This window comes from Leptidea sinapis, chromosome 35, assembly GCF_905404315.1.
Source record: "Leptidea sinapis chromosome 35, ilLepSina1.1, whole genome shotgun sequence".
Taxonomy (NCBI): Eukaryota; Metazoa; Arthropoda; class Insecta; order Lepidoptera; family Pieridae; genus Leptidea; species Leptidea sinapis.
The window spans coordinates 1625398-1639722 of NC_066299.1; the positions used below are offsets into that span (position 1 = coordinate 1625398).

Consider the following 14325-nt stretch of genomic DNA (forward strand, 5'->3'; position numbering starts at 1 on the left):
CCAATTAACAGCATATCCAAACTTTACAAGAATGGAGTATCGTATATCGTATATCGTAGGTAAGCCTCTTTAAATTAACACATTTGTGTAACAAACTTGAATTTTTTATCATTTTGCTAAATAATTACATTTCAATTGCTAAAACAAAATGTTCTTCCATTGTGTTCGCGTCTGGGTTTTTAATGAGAGTAGGTATACAATATCCCCTTATTCATAATAGTCTGCTAACTTAAAGCATTGCTAATTCTCACTCTGTCTTCTTCTATTGACCTAAGTCAGAATGAGAAAAAACACTCCTTAGCGGCTGTTTTAAGTTAGCGGACCATTATGAATAAGGGGGTAAGACTACTGACACTAAATAAGTTGTAATTTAGAATGAATGTTTCAATGTTATTTGTATAACTTAATGTAAACGTATACAACGCCGCTCGGACATTTATTGACGACCTTTTAATAGGCGAATGGGAGTCTAGTTGGTCATTATACGTAAATGGTTAAGCGTCTCTATTACCTTAGTCCTTGTTTAAATATTTATTAGGGTCACTTGTAAATTTATTGAAGTAAAATACATCTAATCATCTTTGATGAGATAATATTATACTACACTTTCAGTTGATGTTATTAATTTACTGATTGTTTGCTGTTAGTTGTAGTATTAAATTTAAAAATAATGTGAATACAGTAAAAATGTTTCAGGAGACATCGTTTGCCCTTATTTCTTTCTCATATTGTCTATTTCGTGTGAGTATTTGTTTCCAAATAAATGAAAAAGATAAAAGTAGTGACCAACCATCATAAAGTCTTCCCCAGCCAGTAACGTGGGCAGTTCGACCCACGAAGTCATCATCATCATCAGGAACACAGACCGGGAGAATGTTGGGTTGGAACGTTACTGGCTCGTAAAACCTGAAATTAAATCAAATTTTTAACATTTAACATTTGTCGTTTTTCCAGCATCTAGACAGGCATTTTACATGGATGAGGAAGTCAAACGAGCGAACGGGTCACCTGATGTTAAGTGATCATCACCAGCAAAATTCTCTTAAATCACCAGTATCACATCAGCGTTGCCGGTGCTATGTGCTTTTATTGAAGGTATACATGTCTTGAAATATGACATATATATCGAAACACCCCACAAAGCACTGCATTCCTGTTTGGTTGTAGATGGATGAAGGTTCTTTGAAAATCGCAATATGGAGGCTTACAAAAAGATGTAGAAATAGTGTCAGTAAGTCATAAAATGACTTAAAGTTTTTTCTAAACGAGCTGAATGTTTTATCTTTATAATTTTATACAATTCACGTAAGGCTCCTTATAAGGCCCCTTATAAAGTATCCGAGAGCTAAATTATCCAAAATTTTCTATACCCCGCCCTGTAGATCAAATCTAGGCTTACAGTCTCCGGTTAAGCGCATTCTTGAGGAGTATAATTTAATAAATGGTCGCATCGAATTGGATGTGTTTCATGACTCTTTATATAGTTTTAAGCAAAAGATTTGGGAGCATTTCAAAATTTAGTAATATTATTGTTATTAATTATATAAAATTATTTAGTATTATTAGTATTTCATAGTTATTTGGCAAAGTTATGTACACCGTAATTGTTATACATATCAGACACAATACCCTGTAATATATAAAACTAGTTGGTAAGGAGAATATGTGTAATGTGGTTGTACTTATTAAATAAATAAATAAATAAAAGGCTCTGTTCCGATTCATTTTTTTTCAATATAGCCCATGACATACAGTATGGAGCTTATTATATGCAATAATGTATTCATATTTTATTATCATAATTTATATGCGATATACAAAGAACGAATAAAATAAGTACATTCATTTTGTCAAAATTTAGTCTTCATTTTGGGCACTTTTGAACGTGCTGTAGAATTGGATACCTAGGTAATTGATTCAATGAACTTGAATATTTTAAAATCGAAAGGCGACAGTTTGCCTCGCATTATATTCCTCGTGCCATGCGACCGCGGGCATTTTTTTTTAAATAGCGACGCCGACGGTACGTCAAACGACCTTCTTTAGATAAATTCCCATAAAAGGGAATTAAAATCGATGAGCAAAACAGCTGTTTAAGTTTAACTTGAGATCTTGCTGTAATGATTATTGTAAATACACTACACCCTAAGTATTTAAAACTTAAAAGCTTTTTAAGTTTGTTTTTATTATTACGTAGTTTAGAGATATAGATTGAATAAGGAAGAACTAAACAATGATTCTAATATATTAATTTTTACACAATTTCTTAGATAATTTGAAAGCAAACTATCAAAATCGTATCTACCTGCATTAGATTTTTGTGTGAAAAATACATTTTCATTCTGTATATACCCCAACGTTAAGTTTCCTTTGCAGGTCAACGATTTCACATACGGGATAAATTCAACAAGTACATACATCGTCTACAAGTAGATTCTACATGTATCTCGGGATCTTTGTATTTGGTCAATTTTTTATTACTTACCTGAGTAAAGCCAAGTCATATTCAAAGGTAGCTGGGTCGAAGTGCGGATGACTGGCGATGATCTGAACACGGCGCTCTGCAAACCCATAAGGCTCCTCCTCGTTGGCCAAGTCATGCTCACCGAGACGAACCAGCAGCTCTGAAGGTGGAACACTGGAAACCATATTTGATGTTTTAGTTTTATAAGGAGTTATTATTATTACATTTTAAAAATTATATTCAAACGAGGCTACAAAAAACTTGTCGAAACAAAAAAAATCATTTGGAATGTCAATACTGAATATAATAATCAATTAATTAGGTGTGTATTTAATTAATTTTGTAGTATTTAATTAATTTAGTTTGTTAAATTCACCATTTGATAATTTTTCTTATAAAAAGTTTAACCGCTAAAGGTTGAGTTTCTTGTTGAGTTTGAAATCAGTCAGAAAACATTATGTCACCAAATGACACACGCGGTCATTGACTAGTCAGTTTCTATTGACACGGCTTTATGGTGTACGTGCCTTTGCCTTTAGTTTCGTCAAATAATATTAAACATGTTTTTTTTATGAAAATATGATAAGTATTAAGAAATAACATTCAAAATCAATCTTGTTTCCTACATTACTTGAAGTTATGACTAGATTGCCTGGTTAATAGGCCAATGTATACATACATACATACATACATGCATCATACATCAAATGTGAAAGGAAGTATCAGGAAAATTGACACAGGCATTTTACAATCAGATGGTTTGATCGTAAAATGATCTCATGTTTTAAGTTTTCACATCTAACGGCATTCCTACCGATGCCGATTTATCTGCTATCAATACCTATCTTTTAATTTGTACTAAAATGTAAAAGATGATGCACATGCAAACCTGCGCGTCCAGGTTTATGAACTAAACGTTATCAGACTAAGTACTGCCCATCCAGACTACAGCACCACTAATTGGTTTATAAATTGTATCGCGGCAACATGATATCTTTCACAATTCGAAAGGCATCTTGATAGTGAGAAATCATCTCCTACCTAAGAATGGAATAAGCTGCCTTGTTTCCAGGACGATGGGACATTGGTATTGTAACAAAGAGAACTCATTGTTGTATGGTTGGCCGTAACGTTGGAATAAGAATTTATTTAAAATTTAAAACTTAAATGACACGAATGGAAAACAAACGAGATGCGAGACACGCCATGATTTGAAGTAAGAACGCTCGGCCTTCGGCCTAATATTTAATATAAAGTAAAATAAAGTATAAAAGTATTATTTAGAAAGAAGTAAATAAAAAGCTAAAAGAGAAGACGATTCTTTTATTCTACAACGATTCCTCAGGACTTGCAAGAGAATAAGGGCGGCAGTGATCACTTAACACTCATCTGCCTTCCTCTACCATATCAATATAATCACCCTCAAGAGGGGTTGATCCTCACCAGTGGGAGACTCCTTTGCACAGGATGCCGGCTAGATTATGGGTACCACAACGGCGCAATTGTAGTGCCCCTCAAATTTTTTGGGCTTTTCAAGAATCCTGAGCGGCACTGCAGTGTCATAGGCAGGGCGCATCAATTACCATCAGCAAAACGTACTACTGGTCTCGTCCCGTATTACGGTATTCTCATTAAAAAAAATAACATTATCCAGCTCACGATAAATAAACTTCTAACTGGTAAGCTGTGAAGATCATAATATAATATTTCCTGCATTGTTTATTACACAATCATTCTAATCTACTCATTAAAAGCCGACACACGCCTAACCTCCAGGTAAGGATAAGTCATTTACCTTGTGTATATCTTCATATCTTTGTATCATGATGCAAAAAGTGATATCAAATTATACTATAATTATGATTTCCTGTTGTGAGATAAAAAATATATTAATTCTGTTTTGTGTTTAGTGGCATTTGAATATTTGGGTGGGTAGGAGTAATAATTTGTTTTCTAATTTGTAACTAGCTCGATTTACGAAATTGAGATAACATGGGGCGGTAAAAACCTTTTATAATATTATGTTTGAAGTATTAATATTTGATTCAAACAAAACAAATCTTACAACTATATTTATAAGACTATGACTACACAATTAAAACTATCATTATGTGGAAGCGTACCAAGAATACTGGCAGCATATCCGCGTTGGATAGCTAGACTGATCCGTTGACCGCTATTTGGCAGCGCTTGGGTTTCCAGTAGCCTTATTGAGGCGCGAAGATAGTATTTTGTATATTAATAATATTTTTTATGTTGTATGTATATACAATTATTTAGTCCACATTGAACGGGGTAACATAGCGTTGCCTTGTTTGTCCGCGGCGATATGCTGTAGTGTGCTCTCCCCAGAAAATGAGAGGAGATCCAAGCGAGACTATATTTTACCCCAGAAAGTTCCAGTTCTGAACTTCCTGGGGTAAAATATATATCAAGACCGCTGTCATATTGTGGCGGAGGAACGTGGTATGGGCGCTGGGTCTCGACATTATCCTGTGCGAAAAAGCTGCATAGTTACGCCACTACTTCTGAGCAAGCACAGGAAGTGATAAATAAATAATAAAGAATATAGACACACTCTTACACAAATTATACTTATCTTGACCCAAACTAGGCATAGCCTGTAGGTACTATGGATACCCGACAACGATACATTTAATACAATATACTTACATAAACATACATAAATACTTATAAACATCGATGACTTGGAAACAAACATTCATATTCATTATATAAATGATTGCACTAACCGGGATTCGAACCCGGGAAGTCTAGTTCAGTAGGCAGGGTCCTAACCAATGCGCTATAGGGGTCGTCTATATAGATAAATAGATAAGGAATGAGAAGATAGTCCACCTAATGTAAAGCGGCATTGTCAATATGATCTCTCTCTCTCTGCGCCCGTTGTTCTACATTTTTCTATATACATAATAACAAGTATACCGATTTTATTAGTAGGCGTGATGAAAACCGTGTCATAAAATGTTTTTAGAATAACAATAAAGAAACCGGTAAAATATTCAATCATTCAATTCTTCAACAATTATTAAACGGTATAAGAATTTATCAGGAGATAAATAAAATAATACAAAGAAGCAGTATTGAGTTGGTTTCTTTTGTGGGTTGTACTTAGTATCCCGTAGCACGACTTAGGAGGTAAAAAATATTGTAGTTGATAGATCTTTAGTCCACGATTATGAGATGATGATGATACCACTCTAATTACAAGGTAATGCACCATTCATAAAAGGCATAAAAGGCATTTATTTTCTCAAAATTGATTCCTTTAGAATTATTTTTGATATCATTTCTAATAACTACTAGTTCTGAGAGAAAAGAAGCGGCGCAAGAAACTCTCCCAGCATTCTTTTTTTGCGCTCTTTTCAATAAAAATATACAATATTGTACAGTGATTTCTATCGCTATAAAATAATCACAATCTAGTCCCAGGCTGTCCGATCATTTAGATATTCAGCGGATTTACGATAGAGCCATTTTTTTACAAAACATTTAAATTTATTTATAGATAATGCCTGAACAGTGGCTGGGACTTTATTATAGAAGTTTATACATTTACCCTTAAAGCTATTATGTATCTTATGAAGCCTACTAGAATTAGTTACAAGCAATCCCTTATTTCTAGTGTTATAATAATGAAAATCACTATTAAGAGCAAAAAGGTGACAATTTTTGTGAACGTATATTAAATTTTCATAAATGTACTGACAATGAACAGTCATAATATTTATTTCTTTAAATTTTTCTTTGAGAGACTGTCTATAACCAAGCTGATATATAGCACGAACAGCTCTCTTTTGCAGAGCAATCATTATATCAATGTATATAATCATAAATATTAAAATATGTATTTAATATTATTTCAATAATTATTAATAAATATTTATTATTTAAATAATATATATAATACACAGCAATTCATGTTCATATTAAGAACAACAATAAAGAAAAAGTAAGTACTCAAGATTTGATTTGAACTTTAGTAATAATATTATATTTTTTAAACTTACTGTTCTACGCAATGAGCTGCCGTGATTGCCCAGTTTTCATTCAGCAAGGCCGCGCCACACTTGTGAAGATATGTGGATGTCCGGTACTGCCTCAACGATATCTGCCACGGCCACTGTCCAAACCCTGACTTAGCACCACCAACAATACGACCCTGGGGCCACATCCGACGACCACACACTGCCAATACCAACAAAGTCGAGTTAATTATCATTATCGGCTAAAATACAACGCTACGAGCCAGAAATTGGCGCCAAATCTGACAGTTGTTATGACAGATTTTTTAAAACACTAATTTTGATTCCCGCTTCATTTTAACATTTAAAAATCGAAATTACAATATGAACAGCTCAGTTTTAAATCACAATGGTACTGTCACTTGACAAACGCTAGCCACAGAATAATAATGTTTAATCTTCAACATTAATCATTGCAAAGTCACGGATAAGGCGATGGCCATTTTCGGTAGGCCATTGCCCGAAATACGTAACACTTAAATGCACTTGTCCAAATAACAGGTTTTTATTTACTTCCTTATATATCACATTATACACGAAAACATCTACACTTTTACTGTTAGCTTTAGCTATAAATTAAAAGTTTAACTTGTATAAACATATAAAAACTGTTAAGAAGATTAATGCGAAGGCGAAATCAAATATTTTATGGAATATACACACAAATGTCATGAGGAAAAATAACTTTATCGCATTCTTGTGAAATTTCAAGAACACTATTCAATAAACTGATAAATAAAATATAGAACTTGTTATTAAATATTTAAAACACTTTTATTCAAATTCTTCGCACGATAGCTTTAAAAATAAATAAGTCTACGTTTACAACTGTCTATCACAGACTATAAAAAGCTAGCCAGACTGCACTTTAGAAACATGTCCATTGCCCTTTACATTAAAAAGATAAAAATAAATAAAAAGCCCGCAAAAGGCGTCCTTGCCCCTTGGCTGTATTGACGCGAGGTGTACAGAGACAACTCATTGTTCGTAATGCTTATGTTAGTGTACAAGAGCGGAAAAAGGCAGACCATTATGTGTCTACAGAGACTTTTTTTCTATTCAAAGGCATGGTCATATTAACAATATGACATTCATTTGTCATAGATAAAATTTCATTTAATTTTTAATGTGGTAGGGTTTAAGTAGAGAGTAGTTGACAATGTGTATTACTACTGCAGCTATAAAAACAAATAATAAAAACCAAGGTAATCTCATAAACGGCTGCCATACAAATGAAAAACCGTAATGAAAACAATTTGAAATTAAATAAGATTTTGAATAACCAGAATTTTACTGTACAAAACCTGCAATGGCAAATGTTTTAATGGGACAATTGCTTTTTTTTTTACACATTTCTCAGGTTTTTTTACCCCTTCGTGAGCGAGTTTAGTGAGTGCATTTGAAACGTTTCTCTGCTTTTTTTTACATTAAGTATAAGTTTTATTAGAAATATGCGATCTTTTCATGTTCAACCAATAATGTATTTCTATACTAGTAAACTTGATGAACTATTATTTAGCAAAGTTTTGAGTTTTCAAAAGATTACTCAAATGTTAATAAGTAACTTAAAGCTATATAATTTTAAATTTGAACTGCTTCATTTCTTTCATTCTTTTATTATATTGTATGTCATATATAGCATTTAAGAATTATTAAAACTTTAAAATTTACACTAACGTCTCAGGTTAATTTATGTTCTTACCAATAATATTTTAATTGTTGCTTTATATTTAGAAATGCTGTTCCTGATACTTCAAAGAAGCTTTCAAACTGGCAGATTAAACAGGAACAACTGCTTAAAAATCTTACCGGACACTCTCCTTTAAAAATAACTCATGGTAATCACTGTTTATATAATAAACAATTTACTAATAATACTAATAATCAACAAGCTACGTACCTAAATAGACTATCTAATTCAATTATTAATAATATATATATAACGGATTGAGTATTTTAGAAGAAATTATTCGTAAGTAAGTAAGTAAGTATATCTTTATTTGGAACAAACACTACAAATACACATGAACATTTACATTTTCGTTGATATTATACACTGAAATGCTAACGAGAAAGTCTTACAAAAGATTTTTCATATAATCGCCGATAATCTTAGGCATTTCACAATTTGCCTGTTAAGCTACCGACTAGCAGCATACTATATATTTATCTTACGAGGCAGTTTCAGACTAGGGCTTTGACCGAGGTCGTTGTAAGAGATCGCTAGCTACCTTACATCTTTATGTTAAAATCAATTAAATGGAGATTATAAAATAATCTTGTCGGCAACTGTTCGTAATTAAGTAACAACGTATACAAAGAGTTAATCATTTGAGAATATTACTGGCACATTTATGAAGTGTTGTGGTGCATAAAAAAGTTTATTAAAAATTCAATTTCAATTCGGACTTTAACAAAAATTGCACATAATTAAATTTCGTGGCGGGAATCGTTGATAGTTCTCATTAACTCTAAATCTAAGTTGAAAGAATAAACTCTTTCCAATAAAATTTACTAACATTATAAATTTTTAATTCCAAACAAAATCATTGTAAGCCTCCCACACTAAGCCACATATTTATTTATCACTTCACTTAGTCCGAAAAACTGTTCTTAATATTTATTACAATTCTCAGTGTTTAACTTATAAATATCACACCTTTTTTAAAAATTATTTACATGTTATATGCGGATTATCATTCCTTTACTTTGCGGTACTCATTACATACAAACTAACTTGATAAACTCTAGACGATAACATGGGTACTAATATTTTTTTTTTTTTCAAGTATCTATTACCCGCGACGCGCCACCTTCGAAAATCACCATGTAATCATATTTGTTGATGTTCCAATACAAAACATATCGTTAAGGCACTGTCCATAAGAAACTTTTTCGTTCAACCTATTTTTTACGACTTACTTTGCAAATCCGACTACCATGAAAATCGTATCATTTTTAGGGTTCAGTAGCCAAATGGCAAAAAACCTAACCCTAATCTATGCGTCATCTCTCCGTATATGTTACAAAATAATTTTAAAAACAAAATTGGCATTTCCTAAAAATATAATTTGAAGGACTACCCTTTTAAATTCACTTTTCTCTAATCATTTAATATGGGCGATCTCTATCACATACCATCACCAACCACATCATCAACCACAATAAGGCATATATATTTTTATCACAGGGATTATTTTTGCAACAACACTTGTTAAACGTCATCTTAATACATCAGCTCGTTTCAGCGGCTTTGACATGGGGAGAAGAACTGATAAGAAACTCCACGCAAATCTTTTTAAATCATTCAACAAAATAATTGCTTAGGCTACTTAATATAACACAATATAATTTTAGTTGGCCTCCATAGAACCAGTCAAGATCCATACATTATTATCATCTATGTAATTTACTATGCTATGGCATACTATAGTAAGCCTTCTGTTGTTGTAAGCCTTAAGGTATGGCTCTCTGAGGAGACATGGCCTTGTTTGGCCACATTATCAATGTAATAGTCCGTTTGTTAAAGCCACAATAATAACTAGTGCGGTTAGGTACTTGCGGAAATAATTCAAGTCATGATTTACTCGACTAATGCGGTAAGGCTGGGTGGCGGTAAAACTAAGCTGAGTGTAAGCTGAGCATAACCTTTGGTTTCATTTTTATGGTCCTTTTAATAACAATAAGGGACGAGACGAGCAAGACGTTCAGCTGATGGTAATTGATACGCCAAAAACCCAAAAATTCTGTGCGGAACCACAATTGCGCTCGTCACCTTCAGACGTAAGATGTTAAGTCTCATTTAGCCAGTAATCTCACTAGCTACGGCGCCCTTCAGACCGAAACACAATAATGCTTACACTTTTTTACTTCACGGCAGAAAAAGGCGCCGTTGTGGTACCCATAATCTAGCTAATCTAATCCTGTGCAAAGAAGCCTCCACGGGTAAATGCGTCTTACGATACTCTTGGGACTGGGACTTCCCTATTCTTATGCCCTGGGGAAGCACAGGGCAGTAATTAATCAAAAATTTTACTTTTACAATTAAAGTAATATGATTTAGACTATTAAAACACCTACCTTCCTTGTAGTTTGACATGTTGTATGATTCTGTCGTTGTTGTTGTCGCTGGTGTTGTTGCATCAGTCTTGTTGTCGCTACTCTGTTCTGAAAGTTTAACATTTCATTAAATAAAAAGAACTATAAAATTAACCTAACCAGCACTGCTATCTTAATTCAGTCTTAGATTTCATATATCTATATTTTTGTTAGTAAATAATTTTTTTAGTTTGTTTTATGGAATCAAAGACAAAATAGCGTAACGCAAGTGATCCCCTCTTGCCATTTCGCCAATGTTACAAATAACAATGCGTAGTGTTACTGAATAAGCATATTTGAGATCACTTTGAACAAATACAAAGTTTCAAAACAGTGCAACGGATCTAAATAACAAAAAACTTGAAAATTACGTTACCGAAGTGCTTAGATTACTTTTATATGTTTTCAGTAATATTGTAGAATGTTCAAAATAAAAAGTAATTCAACCTCATTTGTTCGGATTCCTTCTGAAGCAAGCTTTCAGCTTCAATCTCTTCTGAATTCTTGTAATTTAAGTTGTAATGAAATAATAATCACCACTATTCTATATACTATATTCACATTACGATTTTAGGTCTAATTTAAAAAATAAATAAATTTCTTTCTTAAATACTAACCTTCAGTTAGTCCCGTTGTTCCATTAGAACCTTCTGACGTCAAACCAATGGAAGTAGTTGTTGTTGGTACGGTAGGAGAAAGCGTGACATTAACCGTGAACTCAACAATTTGTTCTGTTGATGGCTTTGTTGTTTCTGTTGTTGATGTTGTTTGTTCGGGTGGCTTTGATGTTGTTGTTGTTGTTTCGGTTGTTGGAGATGGCGTTAGCTGCGGGATTGTGGTTTCGGCTTGCGGTTCTGGTATAGATTCGGTTGTTGTTTCGGGCTTAGGTGGAATTGTTGATATTAGAACCCAGCCTTCTGGAGGCGTTATTGGAGACCATAATTCTGAAATTATTGTTTTATATTAATATTTATGTAGTGTATCTGTTACTTTACTGCAAATAAATATGTAAATTACAAAATTTACAATATTTACTATATCATACTAGTTAAATATTTACAGTTTTTATCGATAATTGTAATAAAATTTAAAAACACCTCTGACCCCGAAACTAGTTAAAACTGTATCTTCGGGGTCAGTAATTCCTCAACAAATGACAATGGCAAATGGAACATAATAATAATAAATCAAAATTAAATGAATGTGTATGTGTTGTGCGTGTTGTTTGTGTGTGTGTGTGTGTGTGTGTGTGTGTGTGTGTGTGTGTGTGTGTGTGTGTGTGTGTGTGTGTGTGTGGGTGTTAGTATGTGTTAATTCTTAGTAAGTAGGTTATATATTGGCTCTAATGCAGATGCTTGGTGGTGATTGCGTGTGGAAATTTCGTCAACTCTGTTTCTTTGTCGCTTGCTAAGGCTACATGAAGTCGAATATACGTTACAACAAAATGACCGTGATTCTAATATACTGTAATTATTAATGTACCCGCTTCTGACATTCTCCATGCAATAGTACTGTAAGTATATTATTAGAGGGTGTATTAAAGACTCTCTATCTAACAACACTAATGTCAAACACTGGCTTTACACTAGGGGCAGTTGGAGCAAGTGCCCAGGGCGGCAAATTTTTTAGGGCGGCAAATTTTAGAAAGTGAGAAAAAATTTTTAGTCTTATCGAGATTGTCTTATCAATATAATTAATTAATTCTGTTAATTAATGATTTTTGGTTTTATTGATAATTTAAGAAATTCAATTTTTCCATTATTTGTATAATTTTGGCACGTTTAGTCAAAATAATAATAAAAAAGATTTAATGAATTTATTTCCTTGGAAATTTAAAATAATAATCGTTTTTTTTTTATTTTGGAGAATTAAAGAAATTTAATTAGTATTTTATATTTTTACTTTAAGTAAAATTCCAGTATTGGGGCGGATTTTTTTCGGTACCCAGGGGCGGCATTAAGTTTAAATCCGGCCCTGAGTAAGTGATTTTAAATCTAATTTTATATTTGAATTTGATTTTATCTTTTCCGGCTAATCTCCAAATCGTCTGTACCCGATAACGTGCATTTCGATGCAACTATTACGATATACATATATCTCATATTACAAGGAAATACTAAGGCTTTATTATTTTATAGGAAAACAAAACTTATAAACATTCCATATTGCTAGCTAATATCAATTCAATCCTTAAGATGAATATACGGACAGAGTCGCGGGTAAAGCCTACCAGTCTGTTATAAAAACGTTTTAATTAAGTTGCTCTTGGAGCGGTTATGTTGTTAGAGATAAAACAACTGTTACTGTGTCATTATAATAATTACAACAACAATAATGACTATACAACGTGCATTGTGCAATGCATTAGTAGACAAAACAGTAAAGGGTAATATTAACGGCTAACATCCATTGATGTGTTTTGTTGAGATGCTCGCAAAATTTGTGCCAATAAAAGAATCGAATAAAATGATTAGCAGGATGCCTAAAAAGACAAAGTAGCTGATCTGGAAAAGCGTGCTTTAAAAAACTTATTAATAATACTTGTACCACATTGATTCTCCTCATCGATTGCTTTTAATTTAACCGTGTGTCCTCACGATCTAACGGCCGTTTTCAATAACCTTTCTATCCTTAGTTTAACTTACTAGAGGTAGACAAATCTATACTCTTACGCTTACTTACATTTCAATAACCTTTCGACAGCATTGGACATTAACTAATAATATAACTATAATGAACATAACTATGGATAGATGAGATCTTGTCATTAAACGGTTATTTTTTATTTATTTTATTACTAGAGAATTCTTTTTTCAATGTAAACAACTCGCGAGAAATAGGGTAGATTAATATGTTTCCATTGTTTTTGAGGTTTTACTTCAGCCCTTACTCTTTATGACTGCCTCGTTTTTTTATTAATATCAGGGTGACAAACGCAGGGCAATCTAATAGGAGTCGTATCACTTACGCTACTCTATTGGTCGTTTTATGCCAACTAACATTAACAGCCAAGCTGTGATACCAATTAACATTAGGAGAAATGCTTGTTCTTTTTCTACATTCCATAAAAACGAACTGGTAAGAAACTTAGGGATGCTATAGGTATTGAAATATTTGGATGTGATGCGTCATATTATATTTACGTTTCATACCTTTCTTCAACTTGATTTTTTGTCAATTATAACCAATCATTTATCTTGTCAAAATCTATTAGAACTTTCTAAATTCATAAACAGTTAACTACGATACGTTGTTGACACCTGATCAATTAATTATTGTATTTTACGGTTGAGTCATACACGCTGATGTCCTATTTGATATAAAATCGCTTCGTAACACGTCGTGTATATTAAAAAGAGAAAATGTTAATGACTGCAAAATTGATTCATATTTGTGTCGGAGATTTAAAATTTGCATAAATTTTAAATTTTAAAAGGCAATATTTAGGTCGTTTGGGAATTATACACGAGTATAAATAAAAGAAGATGAGAGACGAGAAGAGAACACGTGGTTGTAAGTGAAATCGTTGGGAAAGGACAACTTCGGTGGAACTTTCTTGATTAGATCGGTCATGTACTGAAAAGAGGGCAAGTCAACAGTAGCAAGAATAAACGGTCTTGTATGAAATGGTTGGAGGTAGTAGAAGAAGCCAGGTCAATACCTTTGCTAACAGGAATCCTTCACACCCAAACTAAAATACTTATATTTACCGACTTT

The 14325-nt window shown here is 32.8% G+C and overlaps 1 protein-coding gene across 8 annotated transcripts in view; it reads right to left on the bottom strand.

Annotated features, from left to right (window-relative positions):
* The window catches only part of LOC126975376 (serine proteinase stubble-like), a 62201-nt gene that overhangs the window by 3523 nt on the left and 44353 nt on the right, over positions 1–14325 (bottom strand). For all 8 annotated transcript variants that reach the window (XM_050823246.1, XM_050823242.1, XM_050823247.1 and 5 more), the window contains 5 exons: positions 11226–11552; positions 10591–10677; positions 6496–6673; positions 2486–2638; positions 791–906 (listed from right to left, as the gene is read on the bottom strand). In XM_050823246.1, the coding sequence (XP_050679203.1) occupies positions 791–906; positions 2486–2638; positions 6496–6673; positions 10591–10677; positions 11226–11552 (861 nt within the window). The remainder of the gene's footprint in view (positions 1–790; positions 907–2485; positions 2639–6495; positions 6674–10590; positions 10678–11225; positions 11553–14325) is intronic.